The sequence below is a fragment of the Ceraceosorus guamensis genome, assembly GCF_003144195.1.
Source record: "Ceraceosorus guamensis strain MCA 4658 unplaced genomic scaffold IE81scaffold_34, whole genome shotgun sequence".
NCBI classification, from domain to species: domain Eukaryota; kingdom Fungi; phylum Basidiomycota; class Exobasidiomycetes; order Ceraceosorales; family Ceraceosoraceae; genus Ceraceosorus; species Ceraceosorus guamensis.
The window spans coordinates 162,581-183,163 of NW_020290029.1; the positions used below are offsets into that span (position 1 = coordinate 162,581).

At 56.4% G+C, this 20,583-nt stretch overlaps 9 protein-coding genes across 9 annotated transcripts; 4 read left to right on the forward strand and 5 right to left on the reverse strand.

The window, feature by feature from the left end:
* Positions 1-36: 36 nt before the first annotated feature.
* On the forward strand, positions 37-1,693 carry IE81DRAFT_323898 (tRNA-intron endonuclease catalytic domain-like protein). The gene is made up of 3 exons (XM_025514087.1): positions 37-542; positions 621-1,172; positions 1,247-1,693. The coding sequence occupies exons 1-3, from the start codon at positions 278-280 to the stop codon at positions 1,519-1,521; spliced, it is 1,092 nt and encodes a 363-aa protein (XP_025369231.1). The 5' UTR covers positions 37-277; the 3' UTR covers positions 1,522-1,693.
* A 149-nt stretch (positions 1,694-1,842) lies between these two features.
* IE81DRAFT_323899 (COG4-domain-containing protein) lies at positions 1,843-5,508 on the forward strand. Its single transcript, XM_025514088.1, has 11 exons — positions 1,843-2,491; positions 2,554-2,679; positions 2,741-2,993; positions 3,059-3,267; positions 3,345-3,644; positions 3,719-3,937; positions 4,004-4,288; positions 4,360-4,530; positions 4,601-4,780; positions 4,844-4,945; positions 5,013-5,508. The coding sequence occupies exons 1-11, from the start codon at positions 2,090-2,092 to the stop codon at positions 5,286-5,288; spliced, it is 2,523 nt and encodes an 840-aa protein (XP_025369232.1). The 5' UTR covers positions 1,843-2,089; the 3' UTR covers positions 5,289-5,508.
* A 501-nt stretch (positions 5,509-6,009) lies between these two features.
* On the reverse strand, positions 6,010-7,172 carry IE81DRAFT_290904 (NAD(P)-binding protein; the record flags this gene model as incomplete). The annotated part of the gene is made up of 3 exons (XM_025511872.1): positions 6,010-6,345; positions 6,404-7,025; positions 7,084-7,172. 3 exons carry the CDS (start codon positions 7,170-7,172, stop codon positions 6,010-6,012), a joined length of 1,047 nt encoding a protein of 348 aa, XP_025369233.1.
* Positions 7,173-7,181: 9 nt separating this feature from the next.
* IE81DRAFT_146910 (hypothetical protein) lies at positions 7,182-8,017 on the reverse strand. Its single transcript, XM_025510403.1, has 3 exons — positions 7,605-8,017; positions 7,359-7,522; positions 7,182-7,282 (listed from the first exon to the last, which is right to left on the reverse strand). Exons 1-2 carry the CDS (start codon positions 7,942-7,944, stop codon positions 7,371-7,373), a joined length of 492 nt encoding a protein of 163 aa, XP_025369234.1. The 5' UTR covers positions 7,945-8,017; the 3' UTR covers positions 7,182-7,282; positions 7,359-7,370.
* A 228-nt stretch (positions 8,018-8,245) lies between these two features.
* Positions 8,246-10,395, forward strand: IE81DRAFT_323901 (glutamyl-tRNA synthetase). Its single transcript, XM_025514089.1, has one exon. The coding sequence runs from the start codon at positions 8,281-8,283 to the stop codon at positions 10,342-10,344; it is 2,064 nt and encodes a 687-aa protein (XP_025369235.1). The 5' UTR covers positions 8,246-8,280; the 3' UTR covers positions 10,345-10,395.
* Positions 10,396-10,534: 139 nt separating this feature from the next.
* IE81DRAFT_347798 (hypothetical protein) lies at positions 10,535-12,148 on the reverse strand (the record flags this gene model as incomplete). The annotated part of the gene is made up of 1 exon (XM_025516195.1): positions 10,535-12,148. The coding sequence occupies one exon, from the start codon at positions 12,146-12,148 to the stop codon at positions 10,535-10,537; it is 1,614 nt and encodes a 537-aa protein (XP_025369236.1).
* A 1,070-nt stretch (positions 12,149-13,218) lies between these two features.
* Positions 13,219-16,282, reverse strand: IE81DRAFT_323902 (DLIC-domain-containing protein). Its single transcript, XM_025514090.1, has 9 exons — positions 15,821-16,282; positions 15,498-15,755; positions 15,043-15,432; positions 14,820-14,980; positions 14,665-14,758; positions 14,098-14,600; positions 13,729-14,028; positions 13,493-13,667; positions 13,219-13,416 (listed from the first exon to the last, which is right to left on the reverse strand). The coding sequence occupies exons 1-9, from the start codon at positions 16,023-16,025 to the stop codon at positions 13,283-13,285; spliced, it is 2,220 nt and encodes a 739-aa protein (XP_025369237.1). The 5' UTR covers positions 16,026-16,282; the 3' UTR covers positions 13,219-13,282.
* A 356-nt stretch (positions 16,283-16,638) lies between these two features.
* Positions 16,639-18,718, reverse strand: IE81DRAFT_323903 (hypothetical protein). The gene has a single exon (XM_025514091.1). It carries the CDS (start codon positions 18,563-18,565, stop codon positions 16,682-16,684), a length of 1,884 nt encoding a protein of 627 aa, XP_025369238.1. The 5' UTR covers positions 18,566-18,718; the 3' UTR covers positions 16,639-16,681.
* Positions 18,719-18,976: 258 nt separating this feature from the next.
* On the forward strand, positions 18,977-20,348 carry IE81DRAFT_323905 (hypothetical protein). Its single transcript, XM_025514092.1, has 3 exons — positions 18,977-19,614; positions 19,687-19,718; positions 20,021-20,348. Exons 1-3 carry the CDS (start codon positions 19,219-19,221, stop codon positions 20,055-20,057), a joined length of 465 nt encoding a protein of 154 aa, XP_025369239.1. The 5' UTR covers positions 18,977-19,218; the 3' UTR covers positions 20,058-20,348.
* Positions 20,349-20,583: the final 235 nt, after the last annotated feature.

Below are 20,583 nucleotides of genomic sequence, written 5' to 3' on the forward strand. Positions count from 1 at the left end.
TGAATCACAAATCAAGAATTGGATCAAAACCAAAACCGCAGACAAGCTGCCGATTGAAGCTGTGCGCACCTTCTCCGTCATCCAAGTCACGACTCACCACTGGATCCAGTGTTCACACATTGAGGGCCAACACTCATCAAGACTGCGGCGGTCGCTCTTCACGTGCCTCGGTCGAGGTCCTCGAACCCACTCTAGCCGCCAGGCTAGCTCGCCCATTTTCAGATTTCGCTGGCGCGCTGGTCTGGCCTGCTTGGCCCCGAGCCCAAAGTTGAGCGCAATGCCTCCCCCTCCTCCGGCCCTCGCCAACAGGGCGGAGCCTGTGGCCAGCGATTCCAAGGGGAAGCGCAGGGAATCCATTCCTCTCTCGGTCATCGAGGGCCAAGCCTACCTCTATTCGCCTCAACACATAGCGATTGTCCGAGCAGAACATCATCTAACGCCGACCCTGGGTGGAACGTTGCCTATTCTCAGCCAGCAGAATATCTTTTTGGGGCCACCTGCTACGCTCCAACCTGAGGAGGTAGCTCTGCTGCTCAGAAGAGGTGAGCTTTTACGGATTTGCGCTTTCGTCGTTTCCATCGCGGCTGATGCAGGCGCCTCTCCTGAATGACTCGGAGCAGGTGCCGCTCACATCGTGGATGATCCGTCCGCATACGACGCTCCTAGCACTTCAGCAGCAGCAGCCTATTACCAAGCAGCTCGCGAAATGATCTTGGAGCAGGTCTCGCGGGCCAACAAGGCGCGCGAGCAGATCAGTCAGCACAAGCTGGCGGAAATGAAGGAGACCGAAGAGGTCAGGGCAAAGCGTTTGGCTCGAGCACGGGCGAGGCGAGAACAAAGCTACGAGGCGGACAAGTCGATTGCTACTGTCGTTGACGTCGCAGCACCAGAGACAAATGTACGCACATCCATCGATCTAAGCTCCGCGACGTGGAGCCAAGTGACGCCTGCCACCAGTTTTGAACAGCCTGTGGCATCGTTGGAAGGCGGCTGGTATCGGGCATCAGAACATTCCTACACCACGCTTTCGCAAGCCCGATCAGCAGGCGTGTGGAAGTTTCCTTCAAACGCGCGTGAAAGGGCTAGATGCATGGTGTTCGAAGATCTGAATGCTCGCGGTTACTTCTTGTCGTGCGGACTTAGGTTTGGGGGGGACTTCAATTGTTATCCTGGTGAGGCTGGGGGCGCAGCATCTTCTCCTTCCCGACAGCCAACTGACCTATTAATCTTCATGGATGCACTGCAGGTGATCCGTTGAGATATCACTCGCATTTTACAGCCACTGTGCTCTCATCTAGGAAGGAGACAGTCACTGCACACGAGCTCATAGCCTCTGGACGCCTAGGCACAGCAGTCAAGAAGGCACACCTCATTTGCGCAACGGCTGGCGCTGAAGCGGAGCTTGCGGACAGAGCTGATGGCTTCGCAGATGCGGAGAGAAGTGCAGATCACATGCCCACCACTTGCACGTCAACATCTGTCGAATACTTTAGCCTGACATGGGCAGGCTTCGGCACTTGACGGAAGCGTGCACGTGATGCAATGATGAACGTTATTCTTGGCAGAACTGTTAACGCTGACTTCGATGTGATAGGCAAATTTGCACGGATGCCATCAGTGCAAGGTACGATTGTACAGAGGGTTGATTGTAGCTAGCACGAGAGCTTTCGGGAGCTGCAGTAATGAATGTAGTTGATAAAGATCGTGATTGCGCTCTTTGATTCTCGAATGTTGCACCATAGAGTGGCGCTCGGGGGGCCGTGCGTCGGAAGAAGCCATGCGTGATTTACGCGCGGACCAACACCGATCCAGCAGCTCACGCTGTTCATGCAGCACACACCATCACGACCACGTACCACAATTAAGCCAACGCGCGTTCCAGGTCCGCCCAGCACGACCTCAACAATTCATTGAATGCTCTCTTGGGTCTTTGAAGGGAAAACGGCATCACTGAATGGGCGCTGCATCGTGATCCTGTTCTTATCCCGCATTGGCACCCATTACACGCAAGCAGCAGCCTAGACTCTGAAAACCCTCCGTCGTGAGGCGTCGGCACTTCGCTCGCAATCAAGCTGAAAAGCGAAGCTGGATGGCTGACACTCGCAAGCACATGATGCCAATCAGCACTACTTCGAGCACACCGATTGCAGCCTCGTCGATGCCTGGGCTGGTCGATCCTCGCACAATCACTACAGCTGCCTCAGCTCGAGCGGCACTAGCAACGCTTGCCTCGCATTCTAATGCGCTCGAAGATCGCTTCTCGGATCTGCTTGAAGAGTCGATCGAGAAGAGAGAGACGGCTACGGAGGTTTTGAAGTCTCTGACTACTCAGGTGGACCTGATCAGAGAAGAGGCCGGCGTGCTCGACGCGAGGCTGGATGTTGCAGCCTCAGAAGCTAGGACGATATCAGAGGCGGTCAGGAGACTAGATGAGATGAGGGAAAGGGTGCAGATCGCCAAGAGGTGGGCCGACAGGACCGCGGATCTGAAAGTGAGTCGCCGTTGTGTCATCCGCCTTTTCTTTCCCAGCTAACGTGTGCTGATGTCCCTCAGGCCTCCTTGCTGTCTCTTGGCGCCGCGATGGAACAACAAGACTGGGACGCTGCCACTCAGCACGCTATTCGCGCCATGACAATAGAACCTGAGATCCTTCACTCTGCATTTGCAGCAGCTACGGTCGTGAGTCCGACGGGACTTCTATGAGTCGGAAGCATGGCTGACACCTTCTTTGCTCACACAGCCAAGCAGCGAGTATCCTGACCCCCCTCCTATGACGCTCATCTCAATGCGGACAGGGCTGTTGGATTTGTATAGTCGACGATTTAGAGCAGCAGTGGAGGCCAAGGATACTGTCGAGGCTACTCGCTTCTTCAAGATGTTTCCGCTGATTGGATGGAGAAGCGAAGGACTGGCCGTTTATAGCGACTTTGCCAAGGCACTGGTGCGAGAGAGGGGCAAAGCCATAACAGATGCTCTAGCTGCCACTCACAACAGTGAGTAGAGTGCAGCCAAGGTCACCGGCAATGACGCTCGTCGCTCATCCCACACCTCTCCTTAGGCTCGTCTTCGCACTTTCACGCCGGTCTGCTGACCACTCTCTTTGAGCACCTTGCGCTTCTGATCGACCAGCATCAGCCTCTCGTGGATCGCAATTATGGGCCAGGAAACTTCCTGCGAGGGGTCATGCCGAGTCTACAGGAGGAATGTGACCGGCTCGGAAAGCGGATATGGGATTCTTGGTGGGATGAGAGGCTTGTCTTGCGGAAAGTGAGGGCGTGACATGCGCGTCTCAATTTGAATCACTCGGGCTGACAAGCCCAGCACTTCACAACATCGCTGCCCAGCTCGATAGCGCCAAGTCCTGCACGTTCTCTTACATCTCGAGCCTTGGATCAAATAACAAAGGCTCGCGCTCTGGAACTATAAATCCAGTTGCCAAGGCAGCTGGTGGGTTTTCAATACCAGGAAGAATTGCTACGCCAGTGGGCGGAACGAGCGCTGCAGCAGGACGTGATACTTCCACGTACGAACCAGAAGGTCCCGATGCCAGGGAGACTGATCGCGTCTTGACTGAAATCGCGAGTATGGCAACCAAGTGGGGCACCTATCGGCGCTTCTTGGTCGGCAGATTTGATCACACGATGGTAAGTCTGACGTGAGCGAGCGCCAGAAGGGGCACATGCTGACAACCATGATTGCCGCGCATCAACTCGCGGAGCCAACGACGGAGGACGAGAGTGGGTTGGACGAAGGCGGCTCTGATGATGAGACAAAAACGGTTGTCCGGTTGGCAGAAGATCAGCCAAATCGTGTGCAAGACTCCATCACGGCCACTGGCATCTCTGACGCCTCGGCGCTCGGGCAGCAGGTCGCGTCGGGCCTGTCGAAGGCATACGTGACCCTCGAAACGTGGTACCTTCGCAGTAGCATCGAGCGCGTGAGTTTGGCCTGTATTTCACGCGACGGGCCTGCACTAGCCTGACAATGTTCAGACTCCTTTCAGGCTCACCGCATGGACACGCCCGATCTCGCCGCAAGACCATACACCGCATCAGTGCTGGATGACGTGTTCTACGTCTTGCGCGCTGTGCTCGCTCGATCAATATCCACGTCCTCGATTGCTAGCGTCTCTGCGATCGCGAGGGCTGTGCGCTGGATCGTGGACGAAGAGTACATTCAAGTGCTTGTAAGACGCATGGAAGGCGTCTGGAGGAGCGCGAGCTCGAGTATGGCAGTCGATGGACCTCGGAAAGAAGCGGCTACGAGAGAGATGAAGACGACATTCATAGTAAGCACATCCAGCGTTTTGTGCTTTTTTCTTTGACGCCAGCGTGTTCCTTACAGGCAATCTTCATGCAGGTGTATCTTAACGTCCTCAGTGTCTCCGCGGACTACACGAACAGAATCCTGACGGATCTCACGACCGAGCAGCTTCTCTCCCAGAGCTTTGACGAAAGGCAGATCGAAGAGGCAGCCTCGATCGTCCAAGGTCTAAGCGGTCTCGTAGCACGCATGCGCAGCGCAGTGAGGGTGAGTGCGCCCGTGGAGGGTGCTGAAGCAACACACGACATTGTGATTGAACTGCTGTCACGTTTTCCAGACCGAACTTGATCAGCTCTTCACTCAGCTCACGAAGCCGCGCTTGAAAGCGATCTTGCTTGAAGCGTACCAAGACGTTTCGTATATGCTCGACGATGATGCCCATGCCGAAGCAGAGTACAGCGACCCGGTCAGAAGGAGGTTCCTCAAAGGCTGGGAGATCGTCCTCTCGGGCTACAAGGTGCGCTGACATGGAGTGTGTCAGCAGACGAAGCACGGCTGATGTGACTTTGACTTACAACAGACACTTTTTGATGAATCAAATTGGGAAGCGTACTTTGTCTTGACGCTCGACGCTCTTGTGAGGCCGTGGGAGAAGATGGCTATGGGGATGCGCTACACCGAGGTGAGTAGACCGAACATGACTTCAAGTTCTCGACCAGAATTCTGACTACCAATATGTGGCCTATCAGCTCGGAGCTCTTCGCTTTGACAAGGATGTCAGAACGATCACTACCTATCTCTCGACGCAAACGCGCACATCGAGCGTCCGAGAAAAGTTCACCAGGCTACAACAGATATCATACGTGCTCAATCTGGACGAATCAGAAGTATCTGCTGACGCAAACGGCCCAAATGCCGATGCTCAGGGCAAAGATCTTTACGAGGATGCCGCTGCTGCAGGTATGGCGTGGAGATTGAGTGCAGAGGAGGTCAGGAATGTAAGAGCATTGAGGGTAGCGGGATAAAGAAGACGAGAGGAAGCCCTTTGCATAGAATCGTCGGGCTGCTTCAAGCTGTAGTTGTATCGTTGCCACACGTTGAATGCCCAGATGCATGCGGGAGAAGTGATTACAGACTTTTGCAAGTAAAGCAAGCTGTCCACCACGTACGCTGTATGTCCGCACGCTGTGGCCCCATCATCCAGCGTCTGCGCGCAAGAAGAAACAAATGAAAATCTTTGACACCAAGCTCGTCCGAAGAGCTGCCCTTCGCGACTCACCCGACTCTACCTGCGCCTCGCAGTCCGAATATCGGACCCAGCTCCACGCGTCACTCGCACTCAGTGACGGAGTAACTGTAGTCGACTGGCCTCAAGTGACGCGTCCGCAAACCTTGGCGTGCGCGTGACCGCGACTCTCGGCAACTTGCCTCCCAACTCAAAGCCTTGACAAAGCTTCGTCACGTCAGCGCGAGTCATCTGGGCCCACCGCGCTCATGTATTTCGTGAGTGGAAAGCGCGCCTGATTTGTGCCCACTCAGAACGCAGGCGTGGGTTGGGGGTCGTTTTCTGCAGGGCGTTGCTCAGCAGGATGAGATGGCCCTTGTCGCTGCCCAAGTTTCGCCGACGTGACAGATGAGCGGCTTGTCTTTGTCACGCAATTCGACGTAAATGCGTCAACTGGCTCTACGTGGCCCGCCTTTTGCGGAAGAGATTGCAATGCTAGGAAAGCCATAAACAGTGCTATTTTACAGAGAGCCGTCCAGGATGCGGGCGTGATAGTAGGCAGCCATTTCCCGAAGTCCGTCTTTAAGCTTCCACCTCGGGTTCCAGCCGATGAGACCTTCTGCTCTAGTTGTGTCGGGTCGTCGCTGCTTGGGATCGTCAATAGGAAGAGGAAGATACCTTATCTCCGTGTTTGGTCGCTCCTCTGCCAGCAGCTCATCCACCACCTCTGCCACGATGGTTGCTAGCTCCGCGATCGTGAATTCGAAAGAGGATCCCAAATTGACCGGAAAGTGTATATCCTTGCCCTCTTCACCAGGATGGACATTCATCAGCGCTATCAGGCCGTCGATCAGGTCCTGCGCGGAGGGTTGAGGGATCAGCACGAGTCTTGATGCTTGTGACGCTGCGACGCACATGAATGAAGCAGAAGCTTCGCGTTTGAATTCCATCCCCATACACTGTAAGCGGCAAACCTTTGAGCGCTTGAATGACAAAGTTGCTAACCACGCGCCCATCCGCAGCATGCATGCGCGGTCCATAAGTGTTAAAAATGCGCGCGATTCTCGTATCCACGCCGTCCTTTTTCATATACTCGTTGGTGAGCGTTTCCGCTACGCGTTTTCCTTCGTCGTATGCAGCTCGAGGCCCAACGCAGCTCGTATTGCCGCAGTAGTCCTCACGCTGGGGGTTGATCTGAGGATCGCCATACACTTCCGACGTGCTCGCTAACAGCAGTGTGGACTTTGTGCGCTTGGCCAATCCGAGCATGTTAGAAGTCCCCAGAAAGTTCGTCTTGAGCGTCTTGATGGGGTTGGCTTGGTAGTGCCGAGGAGAGGCAGGGCAAGCTAGATGGTAAATTTGGTCCACTTCAACCAAGATTGGCTCGATGACATCGTGTCTAAGGAGCTCAAAGGATCGATGACCCTCCCATTGCTCCAAATTTGATCTCGCTCCTGTGAGAAACGAGTCCATGACAATGACATCATGCCCCATGAGGAGCAGCCGATCAACGAGGTGTGACCCGACAAATCCGGCACTGAGAATGACGTACGGTGAGCAAAGATATGTCGCATCGTCATCAACGTGCGACTCACCCGCCAGTAACGAGGATTCTTTTGCGCTCTGGCTCCGGCAAGCGCCTGGTAGCTGGCAACCAGCTGGCACTGCGGCTGTGCTGAATCATGAGATCTCTGCGGGACTTGCTACTCATGAGACCGCTGGATGCGAGGCTTCTCAGAGAAGAAGTACTCTCGAGGCTCTGTAGGGACTGTGAAGGAGGCAGTGATGACGGTGCTGCAAGGAGCTCGCTGTCAGTGACGGTCCTGCGCTGTTCCGAGCCCCTCGTCACTCCGAATCCTTTCCCACTCACCGGTCGAAACGCCTAGCCCCACGCTCTGAGGGTGCGAGTCATTTCCCGCAGACGGAGGCCGTCTGATCTGTGACTCCTGGACAACTCGACTGAAGCGCGGCGATCCAGCAAGAGTGTGCCATGAGCCCGTCTCTTCATCGGAGGCGTAGGGGTTGAACGTTTGGCTGAGCGAAGAGGAAGTTCGAGGTCTCGTGTCTCGCATCGCAGGAATCGGAGATGAAGAGGAGCTGGAGATGCGCAACGAACCGTCTTGCGCACTCGATACCTTTTGACTGCTCGGGCTTGAAGAAGCTCTTGACGCGCTGCCATTCTCGAGCTCCGATCGCGTCTTTGGGGATGGATAAGTCGCTCCAATTGACGTACCGCCCGCCAAGGCTGATGCGGGTAGGTACAGATCTCTGAGCATTGCCAGGGGCACTTCCCACTCTGGCGCATCGACTTCCTCTTCAACACTCGAGCTCCCTTCCGCCCGCCCAGCACTGACATCTTGTGCATCCAATGTCGAGCTCCCCTGGGCTGGCGCATCAAGTGACAGCGCTTTCCGAGTGTTTTCACTGTAAGCCGCGTCGCGAGCTGCGTTCGACATGCTGTGGCGAGTTTGCTCCAAGAATTGCTACAAGCGCAATCTTCCTTCAAGACTCTGGCGTGAGGAGTGCATGGTCGTCGAGGAGAGCGAGGGCTGCCATGCGTGAAGCGGTGCGTCTGTACCTATGGCTTGCGCAAGCAAGCCTCCGTCGGGCATCGGAGCCTCTAGCACGGGCACATCGGCGGCGCGCATCTTTCGTGCGAAAGTGAGCGGGCGGGCCGCGCTATGAACTCAAGTCTGAGTTGTGAGCTCCGCGACGACGACCTAATCTGCACGCATGTAGAACACGCTCTGCTTCGTTCCACACCGAAGCAGCACAAGGGTTGATCGTACGCCATGCTCACTGCCGCAAGAGCTCCAGTGGCAGCCATTGCCAGCCGCTGTCCGTGGTGCTACAGGCACGCCTCGAGAGCCGGTACAAGCGGTGCACCTCACGGCTCAGCGTCAGATTTCTCCTCCAGAAGACGATTCCAATCCACCTCTGCCACCCAGTCCAGCCCTCGACTTCGCTTTGCGCCATCTCCGACAGGCGACTTGCACCTCGGTGGTCTGCGTACAGCGCTGTTCAATCACCTGTATGCGCGCAAGCATGACGGGCAATGGATCCTGCGGGTAGAGGACACGGATCGAAAGAGATTCGTAGAAGGCTCCGCGTTTGCTCTGCAGCAAAACTTGCGCTGGGCAAGTTTGAACCCCGATGCAAGCCCAGAAAATGGGCAAATGTCATTCTTGGGGCCTCTGATTCAATCCGAGCGGTCAGGCTACTATCGCGACGCCATCGACAAGCTGCTCGGGGAAGGACATGCTTATCGCGACTTTCGGTCCATCGAGGAGAGGGAAGACGAGCGCAATTTGGCTCAAGAGGGCTTCAAGAACGCCCGCATGGTGCGACGAGAGGAGTATATTGCGCCAGCTGAAGAGGAGGCTGCTCGTCTGATCGAGTCGGGCCGGCCCTTTGTTGTGAGGCTCAGAATGAGGCAGCAGACCCGCACGCACGCAGATCTCGTGTATGGCAGTCTGACGTTCAACAAGGACGAGTCAGCAGAGGACCCTATCTTGTTGAAGTCGGACGGTTTGCCCACATATCACTTGGCCAATGTGGTAGACGACTCTTTGATGGGCATCACGCATGTCTTGAGAGGCGAAGAATGGATTCCATCGTTGCCAATACACTTGCAGCTATACGAAGCACTTGGACGTGAACCACCGCAATTCGCGCACCTACCGCTCCTCGTCAATCCAGATGGCACTAAGCTATCCAAGCGCTCGGGGAATGCAGCCAATGTGGAGGACTACATAGACCAAGGATACGAGCCTGAAGCGTTGATCAACTATGTCGCCCTGCTTGGGTGTAATTGGAAGGGCAATGAGCAAGGCGAGCCCGCAGACAGCAGCGAAGTAATGACGATGCAGGAGCTCATCAGCAGATTCGAGCTTGAGCGAGTGACGCATTCGAGAGCGGCATTGGATTTGGCAAAGCTGGCTTTCTTGAATCGCAAGCACGTTCAGCTCAAAGTGGATGCAATTCTGCCCCGAGCTGCTCCCGCAAGATCGAAGGGAAAACGAGGAACTCCAGCTACCTCGCTTAACGCGGAGCCATCTGCACGGGAGCGCGGAGTAGACCCAGAGGCGGCAGAGGGCATGCTAGAGTCGCTCAGGTGGGGTTTGGAAGACCGCTACAACATCAGGCTTCCTCATATGGACTTCAAAGAGTTGGCGCGGATGGTTCGTCTTTTCGGCGAAAAGTCCACCTTTGTGCACGACGTCGTCGATCAAGCAGGCGTCCTCTTCGAATTGCCCGATCTATCGCCGCAATCCATTATCGATGTCGTCGGTCCCCACTCTTACCTTCACGTGCTGGCAATTGCAACCTCACAGCTGCAGCACGCCCCTCTTTCGAGCGTCAACTCGGCGAAGGACGCACTGCAAATCATCATCGAAAAGTCCATGAGGAGGGCCGGTCGACCTGCAAGCGCCTCTGGCGAGCCCGACCTGAACAAAAGGACGGTCAATCTAGCCATGCGACATGCACTGACTGGTGTGCTGAGTGGTGCGGCGCTCGCTGATCTCTGCGTCTGCATCGGCCAGCACGAGCTTTTGACGAGACTGGAGCGGGCGAGCAGAGCGATGCGGGAGCACCTCGAAGGCTCGGATGACGCGTCGGCTTCGCAGCAAGGCGAAACGGAGCTTGATCGGCGTCTGCGACTTTGCACGCAACGATACGCCAAGGCGATTGCGGATGCTGATACTCCGCATGAGCGCATGCGATTGGAGAATCTGGAATACAGGGAAAAGTTCCAGTTGGAAGAGCACGACAGGTATAGGCGTCTGCGCAGGATGGATGTGCAAAGTACGGCAAGGCAAAAGGAGATGGGAATCAGAGTGGCATCACCCAGATAGAGACGCATTCGCGAATAGAATTACATGCATGCGCATCTGCTCATCGGACAATTCAATTGAAAGTGATGACGGCCAGTGACGAGCGATACAGAGCAGAATGAGCGTGACGAGAGTGCGTGCGGTGAGCAAGTGTCCGTTGATGGCAAAGTGTCGCGCAAGGATTTCCTATCGAGGGGAGAGGGGCATGGCGCTACAAGAAGTTGAGCCTCGTGTCGGGCGTAAAAGGTAGATGCGGGCGTCTCTCGGAGCCTGGCACATCTATCGATTGGCCTGGCGAAGATAGCGGAGAGATCCATTCGTGGTTGGCGCCGTTGAAGAGGTACGGAGCAAGGGGAGCGAGGCTAGGCGAAGCGATGGGCGTAGGACGAGAGTCTGTGCTGTTTCCGCTGCCCGCGCTACCTCTGCGCGGCTGGTCTTCGCGCACGTACAATGCGCGTGGTCTCGAAAGACTATGAGCTGAGCTGCTGCTCACTACTCCGAAATCGCTTTGGGAAGCCTTGTGGCGAGGTTGCGCAACACTTGCGGGCGTGACTTGCACTTCTGGTCCTCCTCCTCCTCCTCCTCGTCCTATTCTGTCCACGGCGTCGCGAACATCTTGCATCTCCATATCTCGATTGAAGCGCGCGGCACCGGTGCTGCCGCCGCCGCCGCCACCGTTGCGAGACCTGATGCTGCCGAACCTCCACGGACCATCTGCTGAAGGCCGAGCGCCCGCACGCTGCTGCGGCCAAGGATTGTGCAGCTGCGTGTTTCCTTGGGATTGCGTGTTCCCTTGCGATTGAGTGGGGGACCAATCCAAAGACCTCTTTGAGGTTGATGGTCCAGTGAGAGTGATTTGGCTGCTGCTAGGCGCGTGCTGCATTGCTCTTTCGTAGACGGCGTTGCGCGCAGACGGTGGCATGGGCGAGCGTTTGACTCCCCTGCTGGTGCTCATTGTCCTTTGCAGTCCGCTGGACGTATCAACAAGGCTCGATCTCATGGCAGCTGGAATGCCACCGGTACCCTCTTGCCGTGCGTACGTCGTTGGCGGTTGAGGTGCGCCACGGACGGTGCGAACGCCCCTGATTGTAGAGACGCTGATATTGCTCCTCACGCTAGCGTTGCGCTGGAGCGGAACGTGCTTGTTGCGATCAGCGGGATTGTTGGGCCATGCCTGCTGCTCTTCGCGCCCGCGCCATCTAAAGCTTGGCTGGCGTCCCAATCGTGTCGTAGACGCTTCTCTTCGCACGGCTCGAGGGCCGGCAGAGTGATCGTTGACGAGTTCTCTCGGCACGTCGTCTCTCAGCAATCGCGCTCCTATGGTAGACATGCTGTCGTGGCTGTGATGCTTGTTATTGTTATTGTTGTTGTTGAGGAATGCTCCTCGAGGACTTGACCTGCCGCTAGAGGATGACTGCGAGCCGTAAACTGTAGCGTGCAGCCGCGGCGCGCCGTGTTCAAAGAATGGAGCAGCGTGCGTCATGGCTCGATGACGTTCGCGTCGAGCAGAAGACTGCCCGCCACCCTCTTCCGAAGCGAGATGTTGCTGTCTGGCGATCATGGCGAGCTTCTCCACCGCAGCGTCGTACGCGACGGCATCTTGGTGCAGGGTGCGTCGATGAGCAGCTTTGCCGTGCAAATGCCACCACGCACACAGCAAGAAGCACACGCCGAGGGGAATGGCGATGGCGTACCCCAAAGCGGCCACAGCTTCAAGCTGGAAGCTGGGAAAGAGGCCGAGCTCTGGTACCTTTGGCGTGTGCGGGTGCTTGGCATTGTGCACGCCTAGCCCTTCGTGAATGTGCGTGGCGTTTTGGAGCTTCATGCTTGGTGGGAATGCGAGACTTCCATAAGGCAGGTCGTGGTGTCCATCGAGCAAGCTTTGCAAAAGGCTCGAGCAGCTGATGCCTCTTCTTGACTCGATTCCAAGCCACTCAAAACTGTGACAGCAGATCTTCAGTCTGAGTGCACTGCGCGAATCTCAATGTGCTCATATATAGCGGTCGTAAAGTGACTATATACTACCGCAGCATGTGCGACTGCGCCAAATGCTGCTGCGTAGGGGGAGAGCAACAGCTGCGACGCGCTCTGGGATCGATCGATCGCCTCGACGGTCCTCCTTGCGAAATTGAAATTGCTTTTGGGTTGTTTTGAGTCGTGGTTGCCGAGAAGCGTCTCTCCTCAACCATGCAACGGCCCGGCCGGCGTATACGCTTTGGGGGCGAGCAGCAACGACGCTGTACAGTCCGCAAAGAGGCCGGCCGACCGACCGAGGTCGACTCCTCGCCGTTTCATATCACCTTGCTCCTCCCCATCCAAAACCTCGCTTCTTAATTCATTGCGGCCGCCCGCGGGCACGCCAGCGCGCACCGGCAGAACAAAGGGCGCGTGCGAGCGCCGACAAGCAGCAGCAGCAATCAAGCGGCAGCAAGCCGCTCAGTTCGATCGCACGCATGTCCATGAGATAGAGACGAAGGATGACCGAAGCTGTAGCGGCGGGCGGTACATGTGAAACGCTCGTCATCAGCGAACGAGGCATTGCAAGTGCTCATCTTGTGACTGAAGTGAGCATCAAGGAGCGCAAATTGCATGATGCCTACCTCGACTCATCCGCCGCACTTGTTGTGAAAGCAAAAAGGTGATGAAGGCGGGCGCGCAAGCACAAACTCATCAGCCAAACCGCCGCGTAGTCGCGTACAGCCTTGCATGCAGCTAGCACGCGTGCGCCCCCGCTAGCTGCTGGCTGCATCGCCGATTTTCACCCGCCTCGTTTGTGGTGCGCGCGAGCTCCGGAGTCGTTGAAAAGCTCCAATCACACCACTTACGGCAGGACATGCTCATCGGGCTGCTATATTCACGACCGAGCCTGCAACACAATCTCTCTTCGAAGCATGCAACACTTTTACGATCGGGTATTGACGAAAAAGGGGTTTGCGATGGTGCTAAAAAAAATCAACGTCTAGGTTGTCCCATCGCGATCTCTAGCGCTGGATCTCCTCTCTCCCAGCCCACTCCCACCAGGTCCGCTGCCTCTATCCCTCGTGCGATTGATGGAAGGTGGCGTCATACCAGCAGGCTTCTCCTTGTTGAGCACTGGGAGAGAGAAAGAGAGCCAAGGGAAAGTTTGAGCTGAAAGGCGGAGCCAAGGGCAAGATGCACCGCGACTCACGACTCTGAAAGAAGGTGTGCAACACTTCCGATTGTTTCGGCGTGCCGGGACTTGTAGGACCTTCCGGCGATGTCAGACCTGGACTGAGCGGTCCAGCTCGACCAGAGTCTAATGGCGGGCTCGCCAGACGTTCTGGTCGCAGTCCGGGCGTTCCTTCGCGCTCTCGATGAGATTCCTGGTGGAAAGGGCGGTGAACACTTCAATTCATCGAACGCTCGCTCGCTCAATCCACTCACTCGTCTGCCCATACGCGCGGCAGGCCTCGCACTCGTGCTCAAAGGCCCATCATCGGCATCTCCTATCTTCGCTAGCAGCGCCTTTTCCACGCTCGGCAAGCTCAGACTGGAGCTTCCCATAGGCCCAACCACTGTGCGCCCGCTGGACTCCGCGTCCCCGTTAGCCGATGCACCCATCGCACCACCCAGACGCGAAAGTTTCGAGCGCGAGTTAGGATCTGATGACATGTTTGCGTAGTGCTGCGCGAGAAACGCTTGCTCGTCTGGCTGCTTGAAACGCGTCGTATTGTTTGACGGGGCCTGACATGGATGTGGCGCGTCAGCTCCTTGGCTCAGACTTGACGCTAGGCAAGCAGCAACGCAACTCACTGGGGCTGTCCAGTCCGAAATGATATCCTCGTACAGCCTGACTGCGCTAGGAACACCGGCATCTTCGGCAGCCGCAAGCTGTCCCGTTTCTTTTTGTCGCGCGAGCTCCAACAAATTTTTGCTGCCCTTTTCCAGCCGGCTTTCTCGTCTAACCTGTTCGACGAGCATGTCCCACTCCCAGCCCTTTGAAGTGGCATTTGCATCAAATCCATCCCTGTGCGCCTTGATCTTTCCCCAAGTGTCCCAACCTGTGGGCACCACGAGCTCGTCGCGCTCGATCGTTGACGATCGGTATGTGAATGGAAATCGCGAAGAGAGTGCACCTCCGGCTACCACGCTTGACGGAGCTGCGCCTGCGTCTGCAGCACGATTATGAGAGCCATCAGTCGCAGAGGTGAGCCGTGCTGGCACTGGCGGGGTAAAAAGCCTGTGCAAGACGTAAGAGCGCAGCACCTCAAACGTCCGCGGCCGAGATTGCGCTGTGAAGAAGAGTCCAGCGCCGTCTGAATGAAGGTGGCGGGTCAGTGAGTCTCGCGTCTAGCCTCTGATCACCTTGCAAACCCTCACATTTCAAGCAAGTGGTTCGAAGCACCTGCTGTATGTAATCGAATTGCTCCTCCTTGAACTCGCGATCCCTTTCGAGTTGTGGTATCGTGTCGGCCTAGAGGCGAGGGGCCAACGTCAGACGCGTACTCTACACGCCCATCGCGAGCACGACTCACCTTTGTGCAAACGATCACAAGCGGTACGCCCCAATTGTGCTCGAGCACTCCCTCTCCTAACGGCAATGACGGATCTGTGAGCGCAGGGTTCGGGCCTGCAGTGGCTTGCACGCCATCTGTGGTCTGCGCGGGCTCCGCATAGGAGCGAATGTAAGCCTCAACTGGGAGGGTACGTCATGTCAGTCATCGGAGCATCACTGAAGCAGGCTTCTGCCTTACTCACGCTGCTCCCTAAGCTCGTCTGCAAGGGCTCTCTCCTTCGTCCATCTGGCCCTCTCCTCGACGTTTGCGCCAGCATTTTCGGCGTCCTCCAGCACCCCTCTAACAACGTCCAGCCAGGTAGACAGCTGCTCTAAGAAGGTCCAAGGCGCTTGCCAGTCAAGCACTATCATGAACAAGGAGTCTTTGATAGCCGTCATGGAAGGCTTCGGCGAGGTAGCGGTAGATGAGAGACCAGCCTGCAAAGACGTGCTTGGCCGCAAGGAGGATGCGCTTGCGGCAGGATTTGTGCTCGTTGGATCGGAGGACGACGCAGCAAGCGCAAACGGTAGCAGAGACAGGTGAACTGGGTGCGAAGAGGGGACTTGGTAGACGCCAACCCGCGCCAACGTGTCTGCGGGCGAAGAAGCGTTAGACGAACGATGGCCACCCTTTGCGCTTCGAGCGCGGAACTCTCACCCTCTCCGTCCTCATCACCGACGTCCCAGTACCCGTACCCCATGCCAAAGTCTGCCGCCCCCGAGACTTCGGCGTTGGTCTGCAGGTCATGCTCTGGGCCGCTCAAATTTGGCGTTCCTGTGGCTGCTCCAGACACTCCTGCTTGAGCCTGACCTCCGACCGAATTTGAAGACGAGCTGGCAGGCAGAGAAATGAAGCCGGCAGGCGCCCTCGCCGCCAGCGAAGAAAGTATCGTCGTCTTTCCGGTCCCAGGTTCACCTGCGGGCGCAGTGCCAAGAGCCGTCAGATGACGTCCGTATTGGCACAGCCTCTACCGCACTCACCCATGATGATCAAGTTCTTGAGGGGTACAGCTTTGCTGCTCTGAACCGAGTCCAAGATGCTACTCCAAAGGTCTTCATCCTGCTGCGCATCAGGCGCAGTCTGCGCTGCTTGCGCTGCCTGTGAGCCCTTCTCCATCGCTCCATTTCCAACTCGGCTTGGGCCTGCCGTATCGGCAGCAGAAGCAGAAGCTAGCGGGCTGTCCATGAGAGGCGAGCGTACCGCTGTCTACGAGTGCCTTCGAAATCAAATTGCTGCGCTTCCCGCGCGTGTCGAATACGCTTTCGTCGTCTATCTACCCTGCAGATCTTGTATGCGTTCCGGAAGGAGTGCCTCGCCGAGAAGCGGATGGTGATGATGATGGAGGACGTGCACGCACCACTGGGGATTCTCGAGACATGCATGCTTTCCTGCAAGGTCGCGCTGTGCGTGACGCGTGTGTGGCTCTACAAAGGTAGCGCGCGCGTGCGTGCGCTGTTGAAAGTAGTCATGAGTAGCAGTAGTAGGTACCAGCTACCTCAGCACATGTGCGCGCGTGACTCAGTCAGTGAGTGACCTCTGATGGCGCGCGGATCATCAGCAGCTGCAGCCAAAAGTCAAGAAGTGTTGCACTCAACGAAGGCGTGTTGCGCCGCAAGTTGCTGCCGCGGCGGCCATCCATTTCATACAGTTCAACACGCAGCTCGCGCTTCTGACAAGCTCGAAGCGAATCAAGGATGCGCTGCGATCAACAGCCTTGCTGCAGACACACCGCCTGGCCCCTCGACATTTCATGGGCCGTGGCTCACTTGTTGCCGCACCACACACACTTTTCCACACTGCAATTTTTCGAAAGCATTGCGATTGCTTGAATTTGCAACGCTTCACGGTTTTTTCTTGCGCTTGACGTTGAGCGTGTTCACCACGACCTTGCTCTTCTTCTCCTGTTCCTCTCTGATGGCGCGAGGCAACGGTCTGCCCGCTTTCTCCCACTCTTCTTTTGCGCGCATCAACTGCGCCTTGGTAGGGCCGGCACAAGCAATGTCAGACCAGAGCACACCTTTAGCCACCTGCACAGCAGGCAGAGAGTCGTCCGACTGCGGACTTGCGTGTTCCGCAACCGCACCCGAACCCTTTTCCTTCGTCTGTGATAAGCCACCTTTGCGCAGCACAGCTCGCAGCACGGCATCATGCCACGCTTCTGTGAGGTCTTTCGTGGCGTCCCAATTTGACCAATCGCATACATCCCTCAATAGATGTCGAAAGATAACGTCGGAGAGGACCTTTGGAGGCAGAGCAAGCGGTTGAGGGCTAGGGCTAAGTGTAGTGCTCCCACAGTGCTGGTGCACGGCTGTCTGCTCGTCTCGCTTCGAGTCCTCGCCCGCCTCGTCGACTTCAAAGATGCAGACAAAGACGCCTACGGCGTTTCCAGCACAGCATTCTTGTCTGAAGCCCATCCTTTCCCAGAATTCGTCCGGAGATATTGCGTCTAGGGCTGCGCGTTCTTTAAAGAGCGATTTGAAAGGCGCGATGGGTTGTCGCGTGGATATTGCGAGCGAATGAGCAGAACCGTGCGTCGCGGCCTGAGACGGTTCCGTTGGTAGCCTTTCACCCTGAGTTGCAGTGTTCGAGTCCTCTAATCGAACGCGCTTGCTGGCTCGGTCCGATTCGTCATCATCGTCGCCTGCCTTGCTTGTACTCGCCGTTTCGGGCCCACTGGCGAGCTCGTGAGCGTCCCTCGCAAGCTCTGAAATGAACCGGCTCTTTGGATCGTCTGGGAAGTGAGGCATCAAAGTTGCAGGACTGCCATGGGACCTAAGGCCATTGTGAATGCGTTCCACATCTGAACGAACGTCTGTAGACTTGCGGTGCAAAGGTAAGGGCGGCGACTGTTGCAAACCCCTGGTGTATGGATGTCCGTATACCCACTTCGATCTCGAAAGCGCATCATCCTCTCCGGTCGGCGCCGCAGGTAGCAGCTCTCTTGCCGTACCGTTATCGTACCCTGGAACGATGTAAAAGTTTCTCCCCTTGTAGCCTGTCGATGCGTTCACATCGCTCAGGACCTGTCTCCACCAGGCTATTAATTTACCATCTGGCAAGACGCGCTTCAAGGGGTTTTCTGGAGAGCTGGGGAAGAGGTAAGCGCCTTGAGAACGCGCCAGGACATGAATTGAACAATGCGTGATCGGTTTTTGTTTCGTTCCCCAGTGTCGTAGGCTGGCAAAATGCGAAAGGAAAGCTGTGGTAGTGAGTCGAACTAGAGACGTGGGCTGGGACTTGGGATGTTCCGCGTTCGACGACTGCTTCTCGAATCCCTGGACAAAGTCCACCAAGTTCGCATCGACTGCTCGAGGTGCCCATCCTGTAGAATCGACTTTACTGACGTATAGCACCGCAGCTCGCTGAGCGGGAATGGTGTAGAGATAGCATTCGAGGGCGTATATCAGCCTGCCTGTGTGCTGCGAAGATCCTTGTCCCTCTTTGGCTGTTCCGCACTCGGTCGTAGCCTCATCGGAGTGCGCATCCTCCCAGCTCACTGTGCAAAAGACGTGCTCGACAAATGCGTCGAGAGGCTTTGGCGGCGGCTTCGAGCTCTGTGGGTCTACATGCGCGAATGGGTAGAGCTCCTTTGCTGATGAAGGTGTTGAAAACAGCACGTGCACCCTGGCCCTACCTCGCAGTGCACATGGACCTGTCGCGACGGTGCTGCTGCGAATGGCTTCGGTTATAGTGCAGAGCAGCATTTCGCGTCCATGGTCCTTCATTTTGGACGGCTGCTTTCACAGCGCTTCTGCCTCTAAGTGTGAGCTTTGGCCAAATGGGGGCCGCCTGAATCGCTCAACATGGAAGTGTCCAAAGTCTCTCCCACGATTGAATCTTGAGAATTTGAATTGTGATTGCGAATCCGTATGGTCATGGGTGACGTCGCGAAGCGTGTGTCTGTGCCCCGGTCACAAATCGAAGCGCCTCTTCGCGGCATAGCTGCAGCACGCACCGCGTCGCGTCTTGAATTTCGTGTCGTGCACGACATCGTGGAGTTCGGCCGACGATACCCGAGCATCCTGAGCTACTCAACACGTGACAGCTTCGGCCGCCCAATTGGCGGAAGCTCATTCGTCGACGGCGCGCAGTCGGAGCGGACGGTGGTGACGAGAACGTCCAGTTGACCGCGTGACTGTATATAACGGCTCTCGTCAATGAAGTGTCCACGCCGAGGTTACAAGCGATCAGTTCACAATTCCGACCTCATCATCTCAGTTTGTTGACTCACGACTGGGAATCCGCGGGGCTCTTGCGATCGTCGTGCCGTCTCGCCCCACAAGGCTCTGCACCCCTTCTTTAGGCTGTCAGCCCACCTCAACCCTGGCACACGACTGATCAAGTCCTTCGCAGCCACGGAGCCTCCTCTAAAGACACCATGTCATCCTCCAGAATCTTCGCAAGGTCTCTCTCGAGCAGCGCCAAAGCTCGCGCTCCTCCATCCGGATTCTTTGCCCGTCCAACAGGCGAGGCTCAGACTCCCGCTCGTCGTCGAGAGAACCGAGCCAACGTGGTAGCAGCGCCTCACACACCACCTCACATCCCATCCGAGCAATCTCCAAATTATCCAGCCACTTGGTCCAAATCGCAAAATCCCAGGCCTAAAGCGATGCAAGGACCACGTTTCGAACAGATCGATTTCAACCTGCAACCTTTGCCCCTGAGCGCCATGGAGATGATTCACAGGGAACCGATTCGTCTCACAAAGAAGAGGGTCGTTGCTTGCGATGGTGGGGATGGACCGCTTGGACACCCTCAGGTGTTCATCAACTTGGTGAGTAGGATGTCGTGCGATCGAGGAGGCAAGTCATGTGCTCATTCGAATCTCGATGACTGCACATCGCAGGACAAGCCAGGACCCAAGGCGTGCCCGTACTGGTGAGTACTGCCTTCTTGCGACGCATCGGAGAGCTGCTCAGCACGCAGGGCCACTTGTGCTTGCTTGCTTGCGCTTGCGTGGGGGACGCGAACGCTTGTCACTCTCTATCCCATCGAGAATGGCGACGTGACAAAGTTAGCCTTTCGAGATGACAAAATTGCGGGCGCGAGCTGCTTGGAGCAAAGTCGAAGCACGAATGGGTGTATGCGTGTAGCAAAACGGCATCGGAAGTCTCATGCTATTTGCCTACTCCACCTATCTGTCCGCCTGCTGACGTTCATTATTTGCGCCCTCATCACAGCGGTATTCGCTTCGAGCACGACCACGCGCACCACTAGAGTGGACATAAATGGCCCCTTGATGCTCTCTGTGCCACGAATCTCGCTCGCCGACCGACAGTCTGCCCACACTACTGGCGCTCTCCGGTCGATCGATAGCAATCTTCGATGTGATGCATCCATCCATCCCTCTTCGACTGAAGAGACGCCTCATGTGGCTCGCCTGCCCTTGAAAATGTGTCTGTGAACAGGTCACCGTCTCTAGTCGAAGCTCTGCAAGACTGTCGTGCTCGTGTGCCAGGCAGCAAATTATTCCTAGACTCTTGACTTTTGGCTCGGTAAACTCTCCGAATTGAACGCTACCCGTCTGACTAGTGTGGGTGTGCGAAAGATGCACGCAAGGTATCCACGATCGATGTGCGCGCCTCTTGCGCTGCGCTGCGCTTCGAGAAGATAGAGGCACGCTTGCGACGCAGCTTGCCTCGATGATTCCCACGCATAACCTATTCAGTCACAGCGACTCACTCTCCACTATACTTCTCTTCACCCAAGGTGACGGCAGTGTTGAATGGGACCCTCTCTACTG